Below are 10,092 nucleotides of genomic sequence, written 5' to 3' on the forward strand. Positions count from 1 at the left end.
AACCAAGACACTTTTAAAGAATAAAGGACACAGTTAAGGTAGAACCTAGCATTTTATTTAGATCTTCATTAAACTGTTGGAATTGAGAACCAGACATACGTAATAAACCTCCAAAAATAGATCCTGAAAGGCACTTTCTGCTTAGGGCAAGCAGTCATGGAATAAGCATGTAAACAAGCTGGCTTCTCTGTACCACACCAGCCAAGTCAGCTTTCTCCATGGCCAGCCGCACCAGCTCTGCCCTCCCTTCTGTTAACACCAGCCAGACCCCCCGTAGGTCTAACCCAAGGTTTTTCTGTAGGACACCTTGGCCTACCTGGGAATGCTGGAAACATGTTATTAAAGGAATCATGGTGTTGAGGAAAAAAAAAAAAAAAAAAAAAAGAAGAAAAAAAACTTTTAAAAGCTGCCATCTGAGGTGATGGCTTCTCTGTACTTACGCCATACCCCAGAATACAATAAATAAGCAATTAGAAAATGTTCAAGTATGAAGGGATTTCCTCCTCCCCGCCAAAAGCACTGCTCTCTGAAGGAAGCTGGTTTCTCTGTAGCTACACCAGCTGTTCAGAAAGCTCATTGGACCTGGTTTTGAAAATAAAACAAAGTTAAAACCCTAGGAGGAGTTATTGTGCAGTGTGGAATACTCAGTCTTTCTTATAAAGAAAAAAAAAGTTATCTGGTACCAAAGTGTGCAACCTACAGACCCTCAGGTACTGCCCTGTGACTTCTCTGTATAACATCACAAGGGTGCCAAGTGCCTGTTATCTAGAGCTAGGAGTTGGTGGTTTGGCTAGTGCTGAACCCATGCATAGAATTGGTTTACTAAATAAAAACCTTATTACGTACGTCCTCCAAAAGACAGCTGAAAAGTGGAGAGATTTTGATTTGGTGCTGTTTTAAGAGATGGCAATTAAGAGCATAAGCACCAGGGAGATGGTTTAATGGTAACTGCCTTTTTTTTTTCTTTTTAATGTCAGGCTAGAGCTCCAGCTGGAACTTGCGTTACATGCAAGAATGATTGGATAGGGAACACTCCCTGACAAAGAGCTACATAATTAGAAATGGATCAAGTTATAGGGAGGATAAGGGAAGGCTTCACATTCATAATAGAGCTCAAGACATTACAAATTCATGCTGACAGGGCTGTGGCATTGCCAGACAGAGGCTATAATGGAACTACAAGTACTTTACGTGCACATTACAAGGACATTTTTCAGCATTTGGTTGGGAAGTCAATGCAATTAGGATTTTAGAGGGTTGGGTGATAGGGCACAAAGGTTCAATTTCAAAGCATTATTTACTACAGTGTTGTTGGTTTGTTTCTAGGCAGTTACATGGATCACCTATGCTCACTAAATTCATTATAATGGTGAACAAAACACCTAGGGACAGAATAGCAAGCCCAACTTACAGTCCCCCACACAAGCTAAAATTCATGTCATTGACTAGAGTGACTGCAACTGATTGGGAGCTGAAAGAGGACAGGAAAATTTAGGAAGAAGGGCCCTTTCCCTCAGAGCTTGAAGGCTTCTCTGTAGCCTACGCCAACAAGTCTGGGGAAAAAAGGCTAACACTTTCAATATTTAAGCTTTTTGGGCACTTCCCATGGGAAGCTGTCCCTACCAAAGTGGCCATAGGCTGCAGTCCTCTGATAAATTGGCTTCTTCAGATCCAGATCCCTGGAATATACAAGTCCGTAACTTAATATGTAGCATTCAATTTAAATAAAGCAAAACAATCAGCAAGACTCATTTTCAAGAGTTCTGGCAAATGAGTTCAGTTCTCTGGGGTATGCTAGGAAAAAAGTTTGTGGCAAAAAATAATTTGTTACTTCCCTGGTGTCCAAACTCCTTGCACAGTCCTTATTAGTAACTATAGTTCTTGTTTTTCCGTCCCTGGCTCAACAAATATGAAAACTTGTCATTATTCTGAGAAATTTCAAGTATCAAAAGCTCATCTGAGATCATGGCATACTTACCCAGGTCCCATGCCCACACCCTAACACGGTTATTTTCTCTGTTACCAGCCTTGGACATTCCATTTATCTGTACTAATTTCTGTTAAGTAAACATCCTTAGGTAACATGAGCACAAAGCCCAATATCAGATGTAGACTTTCTAAAGTCGTTAGTCTAAGCCATGGAGCACTATAATTTTACGTTTTTCTTAATTTAAGCCTTTACTGCAGGAAATTTAAAGGATAACATCGACACCTTCTAGAAATTCAACTTCCCCACTGGATGAGTCTTTCTTCACACCTTCACCTTCTCAGATTTGAATATATCTCAAATATATATACACGCACCCACACCCTCATCATTTTTCACTAGCAACAGGCTTTACCATCTTTACCTGACAATGACCCCAGGGCGGAGGTCAAAATTCTTCTTCACAATCTCTAATAGCTCTCTCTCACTCTTCTGAGAGGTGCCATAATGGAAAATGGAGATAGACAATGGATGAGAAACTCCAATAGCATAAGAGACCTAAAAGGATTCAAATGTCATAAGAGTCAGTGATCAAAAGACACACACACTTGTGTAATACAGTGGTATAAAAAAAAAGTAGATAACTACACTAAATGCCCTCCCATTTACATGCCTTTTAATCACTCTGGTTATATAAAAGTATATACCTGCACAAGAACCCTTCTGCACAGACCTCCTTTAACAAGGGATTTTGCCACCCAACGAGCAGCATAAGCAGCTGAACGGTCCACCTTGGTATAATCCTTTCCTGAAAAGGCACCTCCTCCATGAGCTCCCCAACCGCCATAAGTATCCACAATGATTTTCCGGCCAGTCAAACCAGCATCGCCCTGAAATTACAGGATTTTAGTCACTTTATGCCTAATCCTTTCAAATATGTAGTTCTAGATCACGTTTGTTAAATGTCTATTCTGTATCACTCAGCAAATATCCTCAGGAGATTCACATGTAGGCTTCAGAAAACCTAGAAAAAAGGTCAAAGTAGCCAAATTTCTGCAAGTAACCATCACAGAAGATGCAAAAAATAACCTCAATTGACACCGTAAGGCCTTACCTGAGGCCCACCAATAACAAATCTGCCACTTGGCTGTAGATGATAGATTGTATCCTCATCAAGATATTTTGCAGGTACAACGGCTTTGATGACTTTCTCCTTTAGGGCATCCCTCATCTCATCGATACAAACTTCTTCATCATGCTGAACAGATATAACAATTGTGTGGACTCTGATAGGAAGCACAGCACCTCGATCCTGCATATATTGCACAGTCACCTTGAAGGCAACACAGATCCATCAGTACAGTTAGTCTACTGAACAACAGCTCTGTTCTTGCTTCTTTACTCTAAGTTACAATATAACGAAAGACAAATGCTATTCATTCTTTTTTTAGTTAGCTTTATTTAAACAACTTTACTGATGTTCTGTGCCAATGTAACATGTGTAATCTAGCTTTATGATCATCACTTACTTGAGTTTTAGAATCTGGGCATAACCAAGGCAAAGTGCCATTGCGGCGCAGTTCAGCCAGTTTGGCATTGAGCTTATGTGCTAACACAATGGTTAAAGGCATACATTCCTCTGTTTCATCAGTGGCATAACCAAACATCAAACCCTAAAAAAGGAAAGGTCACCAATGTGATCAACTGAAGCATCAGAATTTAGTCTTAGAAGAGATGCAAATAGCGTCTACTAAGATACCTGGTCTCCTGCACCAATGTCTTCCTCATTTCGGTCAAGATGAACACCTTGAGCAATATCTGGTGACTGTTGCTCCAAGGCTACTAGCACATTACAAGTCTTGTAGTCAAACCCTATAAATAAAACAATGTGCCTTGTTAAAAAAAAAAAAACACAAAAAAAAGGCCACACGGTCAGCCCCATGGCTAAGTGGTTAAGTTCACATGTTCCACTTCAACAGCCTGGGGTTTGCTGGTTTGGATCCTAGGCGTGGACCTACACACTGCTCATCAGGCCATGCTGTGGCAGCACCCCACAGAGAAGAACTAGAATGACTTACAACTAGGATACCCAACTATGTACTTGGACTTTGGGGAGGGGGAAAAAACAGGCCACAGGAATGCCTTCCATTTGCAACAATTATCTGGAATTCTAAACACCACTAAAGAAATAAAATACAACTACAGCTTAGTACTTTTAAAGAACGGAACAGGGGGCTGGCCCAGTGGCTGAGTGGTTGAGTTCATGCACTCCACTGCAGGCAGCCCAGTGTTTCGTTGGTTCGAATCCTGGGCGCGGATATGGCACTGCTCATCGAGCCACGCTGGGGCGGCGTCCCACATGCCACAGCTAGAAGGACACACAACGAAGAATATACAGCTGTGTACCAGGGGGCTTTGGGGAGAAACAGGAAAAAATAAAATCTTAAAAAAAAAAAAACGGAATAGGACTGGAACAAAAGGATAGGGAAACTACACAACTGGAGTTAAAGATTAGCAGTAACAATGTAGAAGACAGAGCTAGAGAGGGTTGAAGAGAACATCTAAAAAAAGGAGGAGCTTAGAAAATCCAACTCATTAAAACACACCTTTGGAAGAATCGTCATATCCAATGTGTTTTATGGTTTCACGAACCACTTTCTGGTAGTCAACAGCAGCTCTGGACGTAATTTCCCCAGCAAGAAGGATCATTCCAGTTTTAGCAACAGTTTCTAATAAGAGAGAGATTTACACTCAAATGTCACTTTTATAAAGTAGTTTTCATGATGTTACCTTTTCATCAGTTGATAAGCAAGCTGTATTCTGAACCTACCACAAGCCACTTTGGCATCAGGGTCCTGTTGAAGGTGGGCATCAAGGACAGCATCACTGATCTGGTCACAAATCTTATCTGGAAAAAAAAATTCTTGGCTCAATTTCTTTAACTTACTGTTACTCTAACACCAATTTAACTATTTTCAAGTGTACAATTCAGTGGCATTCCAAGTATGGAGAGCTTAACTGCTGTCTAATTAAAGCACTGCTTTACCAGAAGCCATTTGCCTGAAGAATAAATGCTGTATACAGTACTACATGTTACTTGAAAACTTGACACCATGGTCTTAATATAGCTGTACCACCAAACTCACCAATTCTATCTGCTAGAACTCCCCGCATGTTTAATATATTTTAACTCATTATGATATGCACTTTACACCTTACAAGGACTTCAGTCCCATCTCTCAAGTCTTTCAGACATTTTGAAAAATTAAGTTCCCAGGCAAAACAATTTCCACTGTTAAACAGAACAGCGACATAATTGAGATCAAGTGAAAGTAGAAATAAAGTGGTTCATTTCCAAATCTAGAAGTAAAGCAAGGAAACATTTAGCTTTACAGTATTTCCAAAGACAGTAACACGTTTATTCCAAAAATTTAAAGTATGCATTATAAATCTAACCACCAGAAGAGTAAACTGTTTGTCTTGTTATCAATTTCTCCCTGATCCTAAAGAACACCAATTAGGGCAACGAGAAATAATGTCAATTAAAGAGTTAAACAATGAAAGCAAGAATACCTTACGAACAAAAGGAATAAAAGAGGAATCATTTGATTTTGTTTTAAGACTAGCCCAGGAACAGGAGCTGAATGAACAGACTGGGATATGCCCAAAATGCATTCTGAATCCTTGTTGATTTTCTCATCACTATATTGTCGTCTATTAAAAATTGGGAGAGGAACAGAAATAACCCCCCAAATGTCACTTTCCTGAATTTGCTATAACCTTCCAAAACAAAGCAAAATATGTTGCAGTCAAGTCAGAAGCTCAAGACAGTCTACAAACTGTTATAAAAGCTTGTGACTTAAATGATTAAAAAGGTGGGTCAAACACGTGTTGATGCTCTCAACATGGGGGGGGGGAACCCAGTCGAACCAAAAAAAAAACCCACACCACAGCAGAATACCTCTAGGTTGCTTGTGGGATTTCATCACAGGCACGGTAGACTTACTAGAGAGAAATGGATGCTTCACCCATCAGACTAGATAACTATGTCATGGTGGTCATCCTAAGAAAGGGCAGAGGCAGTCTAGCAAAATCGTGATCTTCACTAGGTGACGTCTGCAGGCTGAGATTCAAAGTTCCTTGAAATAGCTTCTCCCGTTCACGTGTAAATCGATCCCCATAATGGCGGACCAGTGGACAAAGCCCGGAGGAGGAACGGTGAAGGCAAACCTTGCCTAACGGTAAGCCCCAGCCTTTAAAAGGAAACCCAACGCAACGGCGGCTTACACTTAATTCATGCTTCCTAGCCTTCTCCCGCATGGCCCAAATAAGGCAGGCCTTCTCCGACGCGCGCTATATTTAGTTGGAGGCTGTCACCTTGAAGACGGGGCGACAGACCGCCTAAGGGCACGTCCGTATTCCGCAGCGTGTAGTAACGACCCACGCCAAGGAATTAATGGAAACCCAGGCGGCCCGAGGCGCGGGCCCCGCTCCGCAGACCCGTGCGCTCCCGGGCCCGCCGGCTCCCCCGCGCCCGGCCTCCACATGCGGCAAGCACGTGGTTGCGGCCGCAATGCGGGGCGCGCGCTCCCGACGGCCGGCCGCGAGCACGCGGGGCGGGTCGCCCACTCGAGGGTTTCCAGCCGGCAGGGCGGAGAGGAGGAAACAGTGCCCTCCCCGGGTAGAGCACTGGCTGCCGCAGCCCCCGCCCTTCTCATTTCTGGAATCTTCCGCATGCCGAGGCGCGCGGCCGGATGGGAGGGGACGAGAGGAGAAGGCGGGGGTAGCGGCGGCCACGCGCTCGGCACCGGCGGCGCCACGAGGAAGGCGCGCAGCCGCCGCTCTTCCCACCGCCCGCCGGGCGAGGGCAACCAGCGGGATGTGATGGGCACCGCCGCTCGCAGGTCCCGGCCGGCCGGCCAGCCCCAGCGCGGCCCGACGCCCCGCCCCACGCGTCGCTCCAGGCCCCGTCACCTCACCTGGGTGGCCTTCCCCCACGGACTCTGAGGTGAAGAGGAACGTGCCCTCCTCGATGAATCCCTCGTGGAAGCCGTTGAGCTGCCCGTTCATGGTGGTGTTGGTGACAGTGGCGGGGAGCGAAAGCGGCGCTGAAGAGAGAAGCGAGCGGCGAGGAGACGACTGCGAAATGCGCAAGCTGAAGACGACGTCCTATTCAGCTCGGGCGGGCGGCGCGGAGCGAACGAGGCGGCGGGCTCTGCGGCCCAGCATTTATATACAGCGCCAGCGCGCGCCCGGCTCGGGCCCCGCCCCTCGGCGCCGCGCGCCAATGCGCCATTCGCGCGAGCGGAGAGGGCGGTGCTTTGAGGGGAGCGCGGGCTGAACCACTCTGGCAGGCAGGGGGAGGGAGCGGAGGTAACGCGCCCCTCCTGCGAATATGTAGCTATCTCAAGCAGTTAGAACAAGGGGTAAGTGGAAACGCAAGGATACTGGGTCGTGGTACCCTTCTGTGCTGAAGGTGGAGGGAAAGCGACAAGGGTTTTGTGGGCCTCCCCCCCTGTGCTGTGACATGGCACCTCCTTTCCGACCGTTGGCCCGGTTATCTGGCCGCGAGATCGCGTCCCCCAGCGGCGGTGGCGGGAATCGGCGACGGTTTTGTCCTCTGACTCTTCCCGAGGGTCTTTCCGGCCGCCCCGCCTTTAGATGCTCGGGTGACGGGGAGCCAGTGGCCTTCAGCCATGTGAAAGTGGCCATCTTGGCTGGTCAGCGTCCGATTCTTCGCACGGCTGTATTCATCCCCGCGCTGCGCGCTGCTGGCGGCTGGAAGTCCTGAGGGGGGCCGCCTGGTTGCTAGCAATGTCTTGGTTCATGCCTCTGTGGTGAAAATGGCCGCAGAGCAAGATAAGGAGAGTTCTGTCATCCATTTAAACGACAGCTGTCCTCCTTTCACCCCCAGCGCTAACGTTTGTGAGAGAGGCCCTTCTCCCTTGCTGACACCGCAGTGGAGGCCGCGCTCCGGCTCCTTCAGCTCCGGCCTTTTCTCCGTCCAAGAAAGGAGGCCGCTCGCAAGGCTGACCTTGCACTTGCTGACTTTCCCATGTCTTTGAGGAAAAACCAAAAATGGTTGTTTAGAGTGTCATTTTCATCTTCTGTTCAAGAGACTGTTGAATGTTTTTCTTCGGAGGAGGGGAACCCTATTTAGCCCTTGGATGTGATTAAGCAGATCTCTTGACAGGGTGAAATGGTCTGTTTCATGAAGCTTTCCCTTTAACATGTCCACTTGCGTTTGTCTCAGTTTTGCCCATTAAAGGAATTATACGGAGAGAAAGAAAAAGAACAAAACTTGAGCCAAGAAGGAGTAGGGAGTCAGGAACCGATTTCATGGAGTCCCCGCGTGGAAGGAGCCCACACGTGGAAAGGAGGGCGGGGGTCACTTCCTCTCGTACTGAGGCTGCGACTCGGTGCAGGTCTGGCAGGGGCTGCTGCTGTCCCGGAGGCCCCGAGCGCATTAACATCGGGTTTAATGATGTTAGTAGGGAACGCCTGCTCTTAGGATAGGATGCACCGTGCCCTGGGGAGATGAATGCGACCCCTTGTAGCAGCCTTCAGCTGCCTCTTGCTCACAGAATTAGGTAGATTCTGAACAAGAGTCCTCTCCGCGGTCTGCGGGAGGAATGGTTGGAGTCTGCCAATTAGGAAGCAATGGAAGCACTTGAGCTGTGCTAGGGGCTTTGACAAAGAAGATAAAGAAAGGGCTCATCTCTAGACTTCATGACGGCATTCATGGTCACTCCGAGCAGGCAGCTAGAAAAGGTTAGATCACAAAAGAGACAATATATGTTATTTTTATTTATTGGTGTTTGTTTCAAACTAACTTAATGGAAAAATAACTGTATAAGACTAGTTCATAATTTTTTGTGTGTTTTAGTGGATTTCACCTTTTTTTTTAAGCAGAATGCCAGTTTACTAACTCACAATGACTAATAAAATTGCCAACTGGAACAAATTGCGTGTGTAGGCTGGTCAGTGCATTATCTCCCAGCAGAAAACTCTATATGGGAAGCCAGAATATAATTAGAAGGTTATTTGATTAATATGGAGTCAGAACAAGGGGATTAGTTAAATTCAACGATTAGCTCTTTAAACCCTGATACCCCTATGCTACCAACTCCACAGTGACGCTGTTCCTGCCAAGGAGATTAGAATCAGCTGTTCATACTTGCTTACCTACTTCTCTTTCTTGCCCAGAGTACGTGTAATGTAGTAGTTAAGAGTAAGGGTTTTGGAGTCAAACCTCTGCCACTTATTAACAGTTTTGAGCAAACAACTTAACCTGTCTACACTTCAGTGTCTTCAGTCTGTAAAACTGGGATAATAACAGTACTATCATAAGATTGCTTCAAGGATTAAATGAAATCGTCCAAGTAAAGTCTTTAGCACAGTATCTAGCACATAATGGCTATTTTTTTTTAATGTTAGCTGGAACAAATAACCCTTCAGTGGCTTCCACTTGCTGTTAGGGTAAAGACTAAAATCCCTACACACCCTTAAAGGCCTGCGTGTGATTTGGCTGCTACGTCTTCAACCTCATCTTGTGCCACTTTCTCCTTTCTGTCTTCTACTTTGGATTTCTTTTAATTAGTAACAGTTAAATTTATTGATTGATTAGTATCAAAACAAAGCAGGACACATTTTCATTGATTGTATATTTTTCTCATTGTCTTTTCCTCCCACAAATATTTATGAGTACCTCGTCAGGGCTGGTGCTCTGACAGTCCTGGTCTCTGCCCACCTGGAGCTCTAAATGGGGGAGATGCCTGACTAACTCCTCCTCATCCCTCCCACCCCAGCTCAGCTGCCGCTTCCTGGATGAAACCTCTACCTACACAGACTTCTCACAAGGTCCTGGGTTTTCCTATGTGGCACTAAGTGCTGTTTGAAATTACAGATGTGATGATTATTCGATGAATGTCTCAACTCCCAATTAGGTTTGTAAGCTCTGTGAGAATGAGAAGGTGGTCTGTTTTGTTCACGCTTTGTTGCTGACTGCCTGACACACAGAAGGCGCTTAAGAATGTTTGAGGAGAGGGAGAGAGAAGACAGGGAGAAAGAGAAGGAGACAAAAGGAAAAATGAATAAATATAAGGGATGGCAGAAGGAAGTGGGGAAATGAGAAACCCTGGGGATCATGTAAAATAATGCAGAGA

General features: G+C 45.5%; 1 protein-coding gene across 1 annotated transcript; it reads right to left on the reverse strand.

The window, feature by feature from the left end:
* Nucleotides 1-33: 33 nt before the first annotated feature.
* MAT2A (methionine adenosyltransferase 2A) lies at nucleotides 34-7,193 on the reverse strand. The gene is made up of 9 exons (XM_014852823.3): nucleotides 6,907-7,193; nucleotides 4,758-4,835; nucleotides 4,534-4,656; nucleotides 3,687-3,799; nucleotides 3,457-3,600; nucleotides 3,042-3,260; nucleotides 2,635-2,817; nucleotides 2,352-2,485; nucleotides 34-1,679 (listed from the first exon to the last, which is right to left on the reverse strand). Exons 1-9 carry the CDS (start codon nucleotides 6,995-6,997, stop codon nucleotides 1,577-1,579), a joined length of 1,188 nt encoding a protein of 395 aa, XP_014708309.1. The 5' UTR covers nucleotides 6,998-7,193; the 3' UTR covers nucleotides 34-1,576.
* Nucleotides 7,194-10,092: the final 2,899 nt, after the last annotated feature.

Source organism: Equus asinus, chromosome 6, assembly GCF_041296235.1.
Source record: "Equus asinus isolate D_3611 breed Donkey chromosome 6, EquAss-T2T_v2, whole genome shotgun sequence".
Lineage (NCBI taxonomy): Eukaryota > Metazoa > Chordata > Mammalia > Perissodactyla > Equidae > Equus > Equus asinus.

Bases quoted from the DNA above. Each gene is read 5' to 3' on its own strand.
- MAT2A (XM_014852823.3), bottom strand. From the start codon at position 6,997: ATGAACGGGCAGCTCAACGGCTTCCACGAGGGATTCATCGAGGAGGGC. The intron at 4,657-4,757 runs GTAGGTTCAGAA...CTCTCTTATTAG, and splicing joins TGATGCCAAAGTGGCTTGTG to AAACTGTTGCTAAAACTGGA. The intron at 2,818-3,041 runs GTAAGGCCTTAC...CTGTAATTTCAG, and splicing joins TTGTTATTGGTGGGCCTCAG to GGCGATGCTGGTTTGACTGG.